Genomic DNA, 16,245 nt, shown 5'->3' with positions numbered 1-16,245 from the left:
TTTTTTGTCCTACTTTTTAAAAAGCATAATTTTCCCTGGAAACATAGAAGGTCTATCAATTGAAGCACACTCAACAAATGTTTGATTTTGTCCAACCATTTTGAAAATATTTGAAAAACTATCAAAACAAATTTTGATATCAATTGTTAGAAGTACGCAACAAAATATTAAAGTGTTTGAAAAAAACCAATAGGGGTGAATTATGCCTTTCAAAAATTTTCTTTTTTATAAATAAAAACGATTCTTTATATTAATAACAATAAAGGTAAGAAGTATAGGGAAAGAGAGAATTTTTCAAGTATTTTATATTAGTTCGGATCAAAAAATCCTAAGTCCATTTGTTAATCTCTCTAAAGATGGATTAACTAATCTAATAACAAAGAGTAGAATAAAGGTTAGAAAGCATCTCTCTTTACACTTCCTTAGACACACAAAGGATGAATAACACATTCTTTGACACACAAAGGATGATCAACACCTTCTTTGACACACAAATGATAAACAGGTTTTCTAGTAACAACAAAAGCACTCAATTACAAGACACACTTAATGAATTTTCTCTCTACCTACATTAGGTTTTTCAAAACCCTTTTCACAAACACATATAGTTTTACTAACATAGAGCGGTTAAACATCTATGAAATATTTTTTAAAAATGAGGTTTAAGTTAAATGTTTATAAACTCATATTTTAAAAATTAAGCTAGAAACTGAAGAGTTCATTTCATAACTATCACTAATAATTTATTTTTTTTAAAAAATATTTTTCTAAGAATAATCAATTATATAATCGAGTACCACCAAGCTTTTAGTGTTTCAAAATTTGATTAAGATAATCTATTACCATAAAAGTTTTTAGAATAATAAATTTTTTCTTAAGTGTTTTGTTATTTGGATTCTACTTATTGATTCTTATCTATTAATTTTAAATACAATACACACTACAAAAGTTCAACAATTAAATTATTATGTTTTTAATATATTCTTTAAACCAAATATTTTTAACTCTTAAACATTTGTCCATAAATCATCATCATCGAAACTCTTAAGATATTCTTCTTCTTTTTACTAAGAAAGTAAGATTAATATTATATTAAAGGTAAAATTTTAAATTTAAATACTTTTACAATATTATATTATAAATTCGGATATTCATAAAATTATAACATTTTATTTAAAATTCAACCATAATTATCCATTTTATTTATCTCACTTTATCAAATTACCAATCGGACAATGATAATTTTAACAATACTTTTTGACAACATTTTTTGACAACGGAACACGTGTCATCATTTTATTGGTCTATTTGAATTTATGTTTAAAAAATATTTAAAACGGACCAATCATTAATTGCCAAGTATGTGTTCTCAAAAAGTTGTTAAAAAAATGTTGTTAAATGAAGTTTTTCTTTATCAATAACCTATTGTATATTCAAATTTTCTACGGTTGAATTGGATTCGATAGGTTTAGGACATTTTCTCATTCCTACAACACATTGTTCAGAACTTTCTCAAATCTTAGCACGTACGAATACCACAAACATTCAAAATCCAAATCTCAATGCAGCTCCACTTTTGTTCTTAATGTTCCTTACTTTTGTCAATACCTAGAAAAAGTAAAACCACATTGTCCCCACTACTAAATTAAAAGCTTCTTTATCCTTCTTCACTTTCCTTAACCCATCAGTCCACTCAGAACAATAAATATATAGAAACCAGTCATGATCTTGATCTCTACACACATACTGTTTGTTTGTTTGTCTGAGGGAAGTGTGAAAATTTCTAGCAGCTTCTACTCATTCTGAATCATGCTTGCCCTTCCACCACCACCTCCTCCACCACCCCTAGCCACAAGAAAACAAACCAAGCAAGTGTCTCCTGATCAAATTGTCATATCAAAACAGCCCGTCAAACAACATTCTCAGGAACCAGAAGCACCAAATTATGTTGCAACAAAGTCAATTAGGCCACCACCACCACCACCACTAAGGCAGCCTCCATTTCAAAGGACCAACCCCATCATATGGTTTGCTGCAGTGTTGTGTCTCATATTCAGCCTTGTGCTTATCTTCTTTGGAGTTGCAACTTTGATCATCTTCCTAGGCATCAAACCAAGGAACCCCACTTTTGACATCCCCAATGCAAACCTTAATTCAGTGTACTTTGACTCACCAGAATACTTCAATGGTGATTTCACCCTCCTTGCAAACATCACCAACCCCAATAGGAAGATTGATGTGAGGTTTGAGTCCTTGGATGTTGAACTTTTCTTCTCAGACAGCATCATATCAACACAGTCTATTCAGCCCTTTACTCAGAGGAGAAGGGAGAGCAGGTTGGAATCACTGCACTTCATATCCAGCTTGGTGTTTTTGCCTAAGGATCTTGGTGTGAACCTTAAAGGACAGGTGCAAAGTAACATGGTCAAGTACAATGTGAGAGGAACCTTTAAAGTGAGAGTAACTATGGGGTTATTCCACTTGTCTTACTGGTTGCATAGCAGATGCCAGATAGAGATGACTGCTCCACCAACTGGTGTCTTGGTGGCTAGGAAGTGCATCACCAAGAGATGAAAGTAAAGGGTAGAATTTTTATGCTTGTTTATTGCTTTCTATGTTTGGTTTCATATATAACTTGTACTGATACCATACCAGTGAGCTAAAAAGGAAGTCTGGAATCTACTTGATAGATAAGAAACAGTTTAATTTTTACATGTTGTTGATATAGAACATTGTAAATAGATTACAAATCAGGATATTTATGATTTTTAGAATTGCTGTCATAGAACTGAATGATTGGATGATAATGTAAACAAATTTCACAAAGATTGCAGCTGGAGAACATGATTTGATAGATTCCTATTTCACTCAGTAAAGTAAGATCTGAATTCATTCCAACACGCATAACATGGTGCGAGCGACTTTTCAGTATCAAGATAAACTTTCATTTGAGTATCATTCTTATTTTCTTTATCATGAAGAAGCACAGTATTACCACATTTCCCTTATGAAGATAACCTTAAAGTCTCTTAAGAACACAAAGGAAAAAGAAAACACGCCCAAATAACAAATGAAAGCGTGACATGGTTTTCGAAATTCAAATCTTGAAGTACAGGCTGAATAAAATTGATGACTACTCATAACTGAACCAGTTGAAGGAATTCAATTCATATAAAAACTCTAATTTTATATTTCTTAGAAAATAAAAACTATTATTCAAAATCTATGATTTTGTGAAATTTTTATTATCAAACACTATACAAATTTTATACTTATCTAAAATAAATTATATAATTGGATAGCAAAGTAAACATTTCTTGATTGCATAAAGTCAATACTCCAAAAGGTAAACAAATGGAAAATGTCAATGACAAAATTATACCAGCTTCAGCAAGCACTTGAATAAAAGAGGCTTTAAACAGCCAGAAGAAACAAAAAAAAAATAATAATAAAACAGTGTAACTGGTAGTGAAATTCCTTTACTGCACTTTCCAATGTTGACTGAATGATCAGGACTGCACAATGACCCTTCTCTCTGACATCAAAATATTCAATCGGTGAAGCTCACTCTGAAAACTCCTCCCAGGCACTTCAGCAATTCTAAGTCTGTCAAAGTCATAACTTACTCCATCAAGACAACTTCCACTCTAAATTTGTTGTTCTGCAATGATCCTGCTGCCAATCATTTGAGCAGCGACCATAGACCTGATAATAGCCTTCATTTTTATCACCATGTGATAAGGGAGAAGTATGCACTGTTCTACCATGTTCTTCTCCAAAATAAATCGACCTGCCACCATTAACCCAGTACCCTTCATTTCTAGCATCAGGTGATACACGAATAGCCTCCATTGTTCTACCATGATCTATCATAGAGAATCCGACATCGGTTGATGTTGGGAGCAAAGATTGCAAGTGCTGCAGTGGTTGCACTGTTCTTCGAGTATACAGTGGCTCGGGAACAGTTTCCATTTTTCTAATATGATCTGTAAGAGAGTATCTGATATTAGCAGATGTTGGCCCTGGTTGAAAAGATTGCAATGGCTCCATTGGTTGCCATGTTCTTCGAGCATACAGTGGTTCTGGAACAATTTCCATTGTTCTAATATGATCTGTCAGAGAGTATGTGAGATTAGCAGATGCTGGCCATGGTTGCAAAGATTGCCATTCCTCCATTGGTTGAAAGGTTCTTCGAGTATACCGTGGTTCTGGAACAGTTTTCATTGTTCTAAAGTGATCTGTCAAAGAGTATCTGATATGAGCAGATGTTGGCCCTGATTGCAGAGATTGCCATTCCTCCATTGGTTGCAATGTTCTTCGAGTATACAGTGGTTCTGGAACAGTTTCCATTGTTCTAATATGATCTGTCAGAGAGCATCTAACATTAGCAGAAGCTGGCCATGGTTGAAATGTTCTTGGAGGGCCTCGACTCATACCAAGAGAAGAATAACCACAGGGAGGAGAACCTCTTCCATGCACTTCTGTCATGTTACTTGAGTGAACCCCAGTGAATAATGTCTCTTCTTTCAGTTTTAGAAAGTGACTTGCTGTAGGGCAATAATTGAAATGAGCTGAAGTTGGTAATTGCTCCACAGCATACTCAATCTCTTCAATTGGGAGATTTCTGTTGTGTCTAGGAACCATCATTCGTTTTATCTTCGAACGCTTTCTCTTACCTTCAGGGATGTAGACAAACTTGTATGTGCAGCACTTACCAAGTGGAAAGGGTTCATCACATCTATAGCCATCACCTCTCTTATTATTGTAACCNGGGTAATCTTNTNTNTTGAAGTCAGAACNCTCAANCAACGTCAAAAAGCATTGTNCAGCAAGATTCTCAATGTNCCAGTAGCTAAAAGGTTNTGTAGTTTTATGACTGATATGTATTTCACCATTGGCTCGAAGCATGCGACTTGCATTGTTGAAGAATCCATGCACAAGGGCTTTATGCATCCTGTAAATTCAAGAACACAGGAAACTGAATGCAATCAAGTGGATGGTTGATAAGGATGTGAAACTTAAAAACCATTTTTCACAAACAAAGAAATCTAACACAACAGAAAATACAAACCAGCAATTCTGCAAAAACATGAAATTCAAGCTCTCATTTCCAGCCTTCCACAGAGAAGAGAGAAGCATGCTAAACTTTTACACTATATATATTTCTTCTTATCTTAGTCTAATATCAGCAAAGAAGAACCAAGAATAAAATACAAAAATACTAGAAAACTCACTTAATCAGCGACGAGTTATCTTCCCTCCCATGAAAGCCAGCGTGAGGAAAGTTGAATATGACTCGATCAAACCTTCGCATTTTTAAATCTGGATGAAGCTTCATATTGGTTGCATCAACTCCATGTAATAAGAATGCTCCCAGCTTGTGCAATTCATCTAAATTTGACTTTGCCTTCTTGTACATCTTGGTAACATTATCTACATGTGAGAGATCATTTGGATTTTGAACTAGTGAGCTATGCGACTCTAAAATGTACCCTTATTTTCATTAATCAGCTTTCCACATTGTCCTAGCAAATACAATCGAAACAAGAGCAGCAAAATAGACAGATAGAGAGAATGAACGAAACATTAAAAACATAAGCAACACTTCCCCAAATTGTGGAGAATGAGAACATGGCAGAAAGCTTTGAAAAAGGACAAAACTCCAAACAGATCATTCCTAAAAGTCAAAATAACTTACAATATGAAAGTATTTAACCAATCCAAACCAAAAATGAAAATGGCTTCACTTCCAAAAAGGGACAAAATGAAAAATGTCTTCATTGTACTAAAATAACCACCGCACTGACTTCCCAGTGATAAGATAAAATATATCAACCTGTCCCAGCTGCAACAATCTCGTTTGAATCTGCAATGTTAGCCTTGGAGTCTAGGTTTTTAGATAATGTAATATCATGGAAAGCCACAAAAATGCTACACAAATTGTTAACAAATTTAAAAAGTATCAACAAGAAACTACTTTCCATCATCTTCAAAACAACCAAATAAAAACAGTAATAATATCATAAAACAAAAATAAAAACACACTAGGGTTACTTTATGAATAACAAATGTTACTTTATGAATAACAATTATGACAAACAGAAAGAAGAACCACATATGATCAAATCCCAACACACATAATATTTTAAAGAGGAAAACTTAAACTATTTCCTCATGCATTTCTCAGCAAGATTGAAACTTTATCTAGGAAACTTGCTGTGCAAGCTAAAAGCACTAACAATAACTGAAGGGTATGAGAGAGAGAGAGAGACCGTAGGAGTTGAGAGAGGAAGCGACAATGTTGGCAGCAGAGCCAAAAGATCTGGCCAGGGAAAGAGAGAAAGAGAAATCACCCTCTCCCACCAACAATATTTGGTGATCACTGGAATAGTGGGTTACCCATTTTACATTATCTTCTTCATCTTCTTGAATAGTTTGCCATTGTTGCGTCTTTGATTCCTTCATGTTTTGAAAATGGAAGTGCAAGAGTCTGACAACAGTTGGAGAATACTGCTGGAGAATGTAACTGCAAGAGTCTGGCAAAATGCAAAGTAAGAGTAATTTCTCTTTCTACTCTTTCATGATAATTGCACAATAAAGTTATTCTTTCACAATTTCAAAAAGGAAAATGATACTTTGACAACTTGAGATTGACAAATTTTTGACACCAATGATGTGTCAGTTTTCTATTGGTTCACCTTTTTAAAAAAAAATAAAATTGAAATGACGTGGATTAGTTGTGGGCACGGGCAGAAAATGGAAGCAAAGATTTTCTTAAATTCAAATTTCATTTTCAGAATGTGAGAAACAAACCCTAGTGAGAGAAAGTCTCCCTCCAGCGTCACTCATCCCCTTTGCCACCATCATTCGCCGTTGAACGGCCACCGGCGCCGATCATCTTCGCGGCTCTTCCCACCGACCATCTTCGCGGCTCTTTCCACCGATCATTTTTGCGTTTCGTACAACGTCAGTCGTCCCCCGTCCCGTTTGCACCGTCGACTACCCAAGGGCTCTGCCAGCGCCAGTCCCGATAACAGTCCCCCCTTTGTGCTGTCTACTTCCGCCGGCTTGGCTTGCTAATTTGAAGGTGGTAATTTGAATTAAAACCTATCTGAAATTGTTGTAATGAGATCTGTTAAATGTGGTTTGGAATAAAAAAAATTGAAGTACAACCTATCCAAAATCAATTACTAAGAGAGCCCTTCAAATATGTGTTGGAAATGCGTTGGGGCATAATACTATTTGGATGTATAGCTTTAGTTCATAAGCTCATTCCTTAACCATAGTCGTGTGTGATACACTTTCGAACCTTAGAACCGTTAGTGAACTATATTAGTACAACATCAGTTTTTTTTATTGCAAAACCAGCTTAGTACAACTGTAAACTGAACCAATCTCATCAACTGTTGCATTAGTAATCCAGCCTCCTCCTTTGATTGTCTTGTAGAACTATGTTCTTTGCTAATTCTAAAGTTTGCCAAAAGATGGGTCAGAATGAAAATTCGAAATGATAAAATTTGTTAACNTGAAAGACTAAATATGTAGATGAATTGAGTGAGTACAATTTATATTACTTCTCAAAGTATCGGTCCAAGTTGTGCCACTGAGTTTGGGATGTATAAAGTTGTGGTAAACTAACAGTTGGAAGTTGTCCTGGTCAGGAAGGCCCCTTGTTAGGAATTTGACTAAATTCAATAGTTACCTCTTATGAGCAGCAACAGTTCTGAGAAGTTCATCCATATCCTTTGACACCAAATCTTGCACACTCCTTAATGGAAGAACCTCTTCTTTTAAGTGTTTAATACTTTTTTCTGAAAGAGATTTCATAAGACTAAAGCCCTTGACAATCGTGATTGGAACTTGAAATGCTAAAATACCAATTTCATTCCCCTTAATGATAGCATCAGATACAAACCCTCCACCACCAACCAAGAGTGTCAAAAACATCAATACCAGCTCTACCCAGGCGTAAACTGACCTCTGAGACCTGAAATACAAATATCTGAGTACATAGCTTCAATTTTACATATCATTGTTTTGAAAACCACCATTTGACTGTTTTTATGCTTGTAACATTTCTGCAGAATCCTATAAGTGTTGTTTTAAGTGAAATTTTTCGTTGAATTTGTTGGGAGATGAGTTTGGCTAACTAGCACTATCTAACTAGTTGAATTTTTAGTTGAATTTCGTGATATTCTTATTTATTATAGAATTGGTCAGTGGAAACAGTTTCAGGTTATATAGCTCTGAATGATAGTTATTGTACAAGTACTAAGTTCTTCGTATTTCCTTGATTTTCTGACCATTATTGTACATATTTGTTGCATCATGGTCGTATAAATAAGATAATAGTTCGGTGTCTTTTTTTTTTACTGAGCCAGTTATAATGCCTTTGGTACCACTTCCTGTCATGGTTCATCAATTCAAACAAAAACGTTTCGTTGGGGATTAAATTCGATAATAATGTGTTATTAAATAATGTTTAATGAATTTTATTGACAATAATTGCTTAACAATAAAGTATGGATTTTGAAAACAAATGGCAGAATCAAAGATGCCCATGTCGTGTAAAAAGTAAGCCTAAACTACCCACTTTGAATGTCTTTGCTACCACTTTCTTTCATGCACCATGAATTTAAATAAAAACATTTCTTTCGGATGGAATTCGATATAAATGTGTTATTAAATGATAGTTAATGAATTTTAATTAATATAATTGTTTACCAATAAAGTATGAATTTTGAAAACAAATGGGAGAATGAAAGATGTCCTCCTCGTGTAAAAAGTAAGCCTAAACTACTCACTTTTANTGTCTTTGCTACCACTTTCTTTCATTGACCATTAATTTAAACAAAAACGTTTCCTTGATGATGCAATTCGATATAAGTGTGTTATTAAATGATACTTAATGAATTTTATTCAATATAAGTGCTTAACAATNAAGTATGAATTTTGAAAACAAATGGCATCAAAGATGGCCATGTCGTGTAAAAAGTTCACCTAAACTACCCACTTTGAATGTCTTTGATACCACTTTCTTTCATGCACCATGAATTTAAACAAAAACNTTTCCTTNAGATGCAATTCGATATAAATGTGTTATTAAATGATAGTTAATGAATTTTAATTAATATAATTGCTTACCAATAAAGTATGAATTTTGAAAACAAATGAGAGAATAAAAGATGTCATCCTCGTGTAAAAAGTAAGCCTAAACTACCCACTTCTAATGCCTTTGCAACCACTTTCTTTCATTGACCATGAATTTAAACAAAAACGTTTCCTTGGGAATGCAATTTAATATAAATGGTTTATTAAATGATACGTAATGAATTTTATTCAATATAATTGGTTCAAAATACAGTATGCATTTTGAATATAAATGGCAGATTCATAGAGGCTGTGGTCGTGCCAAAAGTAAACCTTCACTACCCACTTATAATGCCTTTGCTACCACTTTTGTTCCTACAGGATTATTTTGAACAATAATTTGAATGATATATAATAACACTATATGAAAGGAAGTCAAATAACAAAAATATATTAATGGACTAATTCAAGGAAATTATAATACATGTTGCACAATACTACATGAAGAAAAGAAAACATTAGTAGCGTAATTAATATTTATTATTCCTTCCCTCAAGGTGAATTTCGATCAATGCGTGTCTTTGTGGGTTTCGATGAGCAGTTCTTCGCATCTGTTGTTTCCTTGGTTTGGTTGTCTTTTGCAAATTCTTTGACGTCAATATCTTTAACAGCAACTTCGTGGGAAGGACGCACAAGTTTGTCAAGTATTTCTTGGATTTTGTTGTTGTCCACCAATGGCTTTGTTGTTGTCAAGGAAAAATTGAAGACTATGAAATACAAAACTTTATACAAAAGTATCAAGGAAATAATAAGAGAAAAATAAAAGTTTGAGTGACTAATGTCCTAAATTTAATGAATCAAGTGGACTAGTATTCTGTTTTTGGTTGAAATTGAAGTACTTTCTTCTATTGTCACATAACATTCTTCGTCTGTTTCCCTCATTTTTTAATTTAACCTTGCCAAACATTCTTAATCTTTGTTATAGTGTTCCTATACTTTCAGTAGACTAAACATGAGGGTAAAATTGAAGCTATGTTTTGGACACTCTTGGTAGCAGCATCACAAATTTAGGTGGTGGAGGGTTTGTATCTGGTTCTGTGATGAAGGGGAATGAAATTGGTATTTTAGCATTTCAAGTTGCAAACACGATTGTCAAGGACTTTAGTCTTATGGAATCTCTTTCAACAGAAAGTATTAAACACTTAAGAGGTTCTTTCGCAATAAATTCTTATTAATAATTTCCTAAGGACCTCAACATTATGCTGTTATAATTTCCTCACAATTCCAAATTAAATCATCAACAGTTAACAACATCAATATTGCTTTCAAATTTCCATGATGAACATATCTCACACTTGATCAAGAAGCAAGCCAGTACAAGCAAACATTTCCATGTATACAAAAAAATTACTAAAAACTAAAGAGAAAAACCTTAAATACCTTTGAGAAAGCAACGGTAAGACGGCGGAATGAGAAAACAAGCCAAGCCGGCGGAAGGAGATAGCACGGAGGGGACCGTTATCGGGACCGGCGCTGGCAGAGCCCTTGGGTCGTCGACGGTGCAAACGGGACAGGGGACGACTGATGCTGGACGATACGCGAAGATGATCGGTGGAAAGAGCCGCGAAGATGGTCGGTGGGAAGAGCCGCGAAGATGATCGGCGCCGGTGGCCGTTCAACGGCGAACGACGGTGGCAAGGGGAACGAATGACGCTGGAGAGAGACTTTCTCTCACTAGGGTTTGTTTCTCACATTCTGAAAATGAAATTTGAATTTTAGAAAATCTTTGCTTCCATTTTCTGCCCGTGCCCACAACTAATCCACGTCATTTCAATTTTATTTTTTTTTTCAAAAAGGTGAACCAATAGGAAGCTGACACGTCATTGGTGTAAAAAATTTGTCAATCTCAAGTTGTCAAAGTATCATTTTCCTTTGAAAAATATGCAAAAATATATAGTAAGTTCTGATTTGTAGTGTTCATATTATTTTTTTTACTTTTTTCTTTTTTCAAAAACTGAATTGGAATTTGGCTTTAAGGAGTGATCATTTTACAGTTCATACTATACATATTTCTAACTCTTAGTAATTTATATTTATTTATCATACCATTAACATTAAAGTTAAAATTACAATTCTTTTGTAACACCCTAAAATTATATAAACATGATTTGGATGTCTTGTTAACCAACTCATGAAAAATGATTTCCCACTGTTATCCAAAGAAAGTGAATTATATCACTAATCCTGCTTATGAAAGGTTTTCTATGTAATTAAAATAATCAAAATAACAAAAGTGGGAAGCTTTTATTACATCATAATATTGATTCTGAAGGAAAAGAAAATGGGGGAGAATAATGAAAAAAAATCTTCTCTTTTTAGTGCCTCGTGAGAATTTAAACGTGGACATCATGGAACTTGCTCAAAGTATTTTTGCGTGGAAGAAATGCCTTGGATATAAATTAAAATAATTAGTTTTTTTTTTCTTTTTTTATATTGTTGAATATAATAAAAAATTATGTATGAGAGTAATTTTTTTATGCTTTATTTATAATAAAAAATATAAATAAATAAATTAAAGATAAAAATAATATATTTAATATTCTTTTCAATCTTATGCATACAAATTGTATATATTAGGTTTGTTACAAATATAATCAATTCTCAATTTCAGTAAAAATATAATGAAAATATTTATTAACTGCTCACTTAAATTAACGAACTCAGTCTCAATGTCTTCATATAGAATCTTCTCTCAAATGAAATGACAGTCAATCTCAATGTGTTTGGTCCTTTCATGAGAGATAGGATTAAAAATAATATGAAGAGTAGCATAATTGTCACATATAAACGTCATTTAAGTGACATCTCCAAATTATAACTCTCTAAACAATTATTTAAGTCAAACAAGCTCATAAGTGGTTGATGTCATAGTTCTATATTATGCTTCTGCACTAGATAGCGACCCGATAGTGAGTGAAACAATATGTCCAACAAATCATGAATCTCGCTAGGATAGGCTCTAATCCATGATGTTAAGACAAAATCGTCTACACGTCTAGACACTCTAATGTTTTGAAGTTTAATCGAGTAACATTAAACAAGATGAGAATCTGAAAATACCTAAGTCCAAATAACTGGATAAAGAGAAACACAAATGCTAGAAACAAGATTCCCAAATCACCCATCAACATAGAAAAGCCTTAGAAAAACACGTATGAAAACAAGTCAAAGAGTCAAAAGAGAGTTAGCCTAAACGTGTAAAACCTATTTGTACCCGAGGGTATTTAGTTAAACTCTCAAGAAGCAAAAAGATGTCGAGACAATGTCTCTGACCAAACTCTCTATAATCCTAAAAAAATTTAAGAAAGAAAGAAACATGTTAAACGCTCAAGCCCTAAAAGGCAATTCCAAAAAGCATTTACACCAGCCTAGATGATACCATGAGCCAAAATCTTTACATCATCCAATGATGAAGATCCAACTCAACACTTGGTATCTTAGAAAAAGCTTTATTGATAAACGCCTCAACGGTAGAAAATAGAAAAGACACTTTGTTGTCCTGAAAAAGCATTAAATTTCATTAAATGTTTAATGTTCAAAAACAACAAAAGTAATAAAAGATAAGACATATATTAGAAGTTGACGTTAAAGATAAAAGAGACATTCACAAAATGTTTTCTTCATAAAAAGTGTATGAAAGAAATTAACACCTACTTCAAGAAAAGTACTGCAAAAACATGTAATGCTCTGATAAGTTGACTTTAACCAACGACTGCTTCATAAGAAAGAGAAGACACAAGATTCAAGACCAAAAACTCAGTCGAACAAATATCTTAAAAGCTTTTAAATAGAAAATCACTTAAAGGAAGAATCGAGAAGATGGCACAAGAAAAAAGCTTACAACGTGGTTGGATATATGTGTAAGTAATTTAGTTTGAATTTTTTTTGAAAATTTTGAATCCTAAATGTAAAATAAAAATCATAAACAATTTCATTTAAATATTGAACCAAATAAAATCAACTTTTAAGCAATGGTTTAGATTAGTTTTATAATTTTATAGTATAAGTTTTACTAATAATACATGTTTATTTACAAGACGGCATGATATTATATGATAATAGATAATAATAAATTCTAATGTAACTAATTTTTTTCGTATATAACATTGACCCTTTTTTATTAACAAAACTAACAAACTAACGATAAATGATAAAAAAACAAAACATTTTTTACGTACGTTAAAATTTCTGTTCATTTACTTGTAAATAAATTATAGTAAATATAAGATAACACTCCATCTACTACGGCAACTGTTAATATATTTCTTTCATAATGTAATAATAAATTACACTTTTAATTTAATAATTTTAATTCCATTAATTTTAAATAATTAATATCAATGTACATGTATATATTCTTTCAGGAATTGTTATTTTCATTATAAAACAATTAACCTTAATATATACAATCAACCTAAAAGATTTTTACTTTTACAAAATCATAGTAAAAAAAAGTACTTTTAAAGATAATTATTATATATATATATATATATATATTAAAAGTGATTAGTGGTTTAAAAATAGTAAAACTCAATTATTTTAATATTAAATTATTTTAATATAAATAGTTTCGTTATGAATTTTTTTTAAAAAAAAATATACTGTCTTTTTCCAAATTACTTTTTTTATAGTTTTTTGACTTTTTTCTAAAGGTTCTTCCTTCTTGTTTATCTGATTGAAGAATCGAGTAGAATTGATTCTTGTGACAAGATCTTCAATCTAGATCGATAAGTTTCTCTATTTGAGTAAGTTGAGTTTTCAACCATTTTTTTTTATCTTTTCTTATATTTGTTGCATGTGGACCTCGTTTAGCTTGCATGTGTCTTTTGAGTCTTCAATTTAAGTATATGTTGATCAATGACCCTAACAGTGTATCCTCATCATGATTCAGTGCTTCGTAAGACCATATTTGACTTCCTGTGCATTTGGGTTGTTTTAGGCTCTTTAGAGCGGTTTGGTCACTTGTTAGTAAGGAAAGTTAAATGCCTCGTTTTCTTTTAAATTTTGAGTAACTTGTTGAACTATTTTGGTATGTTGCAATTGTATGGGGTGATGGTTGAATTTGAGCTTGAGTTGTATGATAGTGTGTTGTGCAACTTGTTGAAATTGATGGTGTGGTATGATAAATGTTGGTTTCTAATTGTTTATTATGTGATTATTTTTGCTGAGAAATTCTACATTGGTAGATCATCTTATTGTTGGATATTTGGTTTATTAATAGATTAAGAGTTGGTTGAGGAATGGTTTAGAAGTGGGTGGTTTTACAAGCGAAATCCTGTGAGAATTGTCTATTGAATAAGTTGAATGTTAGAATTCTGTTTCTATTCCATTTAAGACTTGAGTAGTCTTACTTATTGCTAAAAACTTTTGGTCTTGATTTAAGGGTAGTCGTGGTGTCACAATGGGTAGTTAGTCTTAAGAATGTTTTTTGGGTTGTTAGATGCGTTTGGGAGGTGACACTACGCATTGGTCTGAGAAAGTTCTTACAAGAGTGATGGAAAGTAACACCTCATATTGATATGATAATGTATATTTGTCCAGAGAAGCTCTTGAATAGAATGATGAGAGGTGACATAACTCATGTACTGATCCAGTGAAGCTCTTGAAAAGAGTGATGAAAGAGACGTGATTTCTTAGATTAAAAAAATACTTGTTCAATGAAGCACTTAAATAGAATGGTGGAAAGTGACATGATTTATTGTTTGGAAAAATATACTTGTCTAGTGAAGCCCTTGAATAGAGTAGTGCAAAGTGGCACATCATATAACAGTTTGGGTGCTAAGACATGGTTGTTGATGTGACACTCGATTTGAATTAGTGGCTTGTTTTGAATGTGATATAATGATATGTTAAGGGAAGGATAAAGGGAAGGTTTGGAGTCGGACACTACTTTGGTAAGTAGGATTAGTGTGACGATGGATTACAGAAGAATGACATAAATATTAAACATTACCATAATAGAGGTAATGAGGTAGGATTGATTTGTGAAACAAATTGAGATTGGATGAATTTTATTGTTTTATATGTTCATGCGGTGTTGTTTTGATTAGCTCACCCTACTTATTTATGTTTGTGTTTGTGCAATGATCGTATAACTCATGTTGTTATACAAGAACAAATATTATTTTAGGTACAACGGTTAGAGCGAGGAGATACTATGGAAAACTTCTGGAAAGTTTAAAATGTAATTTTTATTAAGAATAGTGTTGTTTCTGTAGTGTACTTTTAAAAGACTTTCAGTTTTATTTTGAAATGAATTTAGTATTGTAAGGTTTTTATTTTACTCGACTTGGTAATGGTATGAGAAATTATTCTCTTGTGAAAGAATATTTTTGAAAATTTTTCCTATGAAACTCCAAGAAGAGGTGTTACAATAAGCGTATGATGATAATAGTCTAGTAAATCTAGGTTTTCTGGTAATAACTAAGTTGTTTGGGATCTCAAACTTGGGATTCTGGATATCAATTTTGGATGTTTGTTTAGGTCATTTTTAGGGTTTTGGAACCTTTTCGAGTTGTTGGTGAGGGTTTCCAAATTGTTTTTCCTGCCTAGTATGTATACCGAGATGCTCTGAAGAAAATTGTGTTATTATGTGGTTGTTGTTTCCAAAATATTATAAAATGATTTTACACTTGAAATACTGAACATATAATGATAATGACGATTGTTATGAACTGATTAATTAAGATATGTATATGTATATATACGACGTAGTTCCATAGAATTCTTTGGAAGATTTTATGGTGACAATTTCAATAGTGTAAATATTGATGTAGAGATCCAATAAGGAAGTTATTCTAAATAGAGACAAGTAGATTATACTGTAACAGGAAATCCTAGTTTTAAGATTTAGTAATCTAAGACATTCAAGGATTAACCTTATGATAATAATATAAAACTAACTTAGTAATGATTCTACAAAGCAAATAAGATCATGATCAAATCTAAAAATAAGTTATATATATATATATATATATATATATATATATATATATATATTATATAAACATGTTAATATAACTATGACTATTATTTAATTGATTTAATAGCTAATTTCTTTTGAAATTTAACTTTTTTTTTTGTTTGGTTTGTGTT

At 32.3% G+C, this 16,245-nt stretch overlaps 2 protein-coding genes across 2 annotated transcripts; one reads left to right on the top strand and one right to left on the bottom strand.

Moving 5' to 3' along the window:
- Positions 1 to 1,488: 1,488 nt before the first annotated feature.
- LOC106774752 (uncharacterized protein At1g08160) lies at positions 1,489 to 2,855 on the top strand. The gene has a single exon (XM_014661792.2). It carries the CDS (start codon positions 1,810 to 1,812, stop codon positions 2,572 to 2,574), a length of 765 nt encoding a protein of 254 aa, XP_014517278.1. The 5' UTR covers positions 1,489 to 1,809; the 3' UTR covers positions 2,575 to 2,855.
- A 775-nt stretch (positions 2,856 to 3,630) lies between these two features.
- Positions 3,631 to 7,947, bottom strand: LOC106774751. The gene is made up of 4 exons (XM_014661791.1): positions 7,703 to 7,947; positions 6,273 to 6,526; positions 5,235 to 5,433; positions 3,631 to 4,954 (listed from the first exon to the last, which is right to left on the bottom strand). The coding sequence occupies exons 1-4, from the start codon at positions 7,945 to 7,947 to the stop codon at positions 3,631 to 3,633; spliced, it is 2,022 nt and encodes a 673-aa protein (XP_014517277.1).
- Between the last annotated feature and the right edge of the window lie 8,298 nt (positions 7,948 to 16,245).

Source organism: Vigna radiata, chromosome 10, assembly GCF_000741045.1.
Source record: "Vigna radiata var. radiata cultivar VC1973A chromosome 10, Vradiata_ver6, whole genome shotgun sequence".
Lineage (NCBI taxonomy): Eukaryota > Viridiplantae > Streptophyta > Magnoliopsida > Fabales > Fabaceae > Vigna > Vigna radiata.
The sequence above is the reverse complement of the archived record's forward strand: the minus strand, read 5'-3'. Positions and strand labels throughout refer to the sequence as shown.

What these genes read in the sequence shown, in the direction of transcription:
- LOC106774752 (XM_014661792.2), top strand. Translation starts at nt 1,810, where the DNA reads ATGCTTGCCCTTCCACCACCACCTCCTCCACCACCCCTAGCCACAAGA.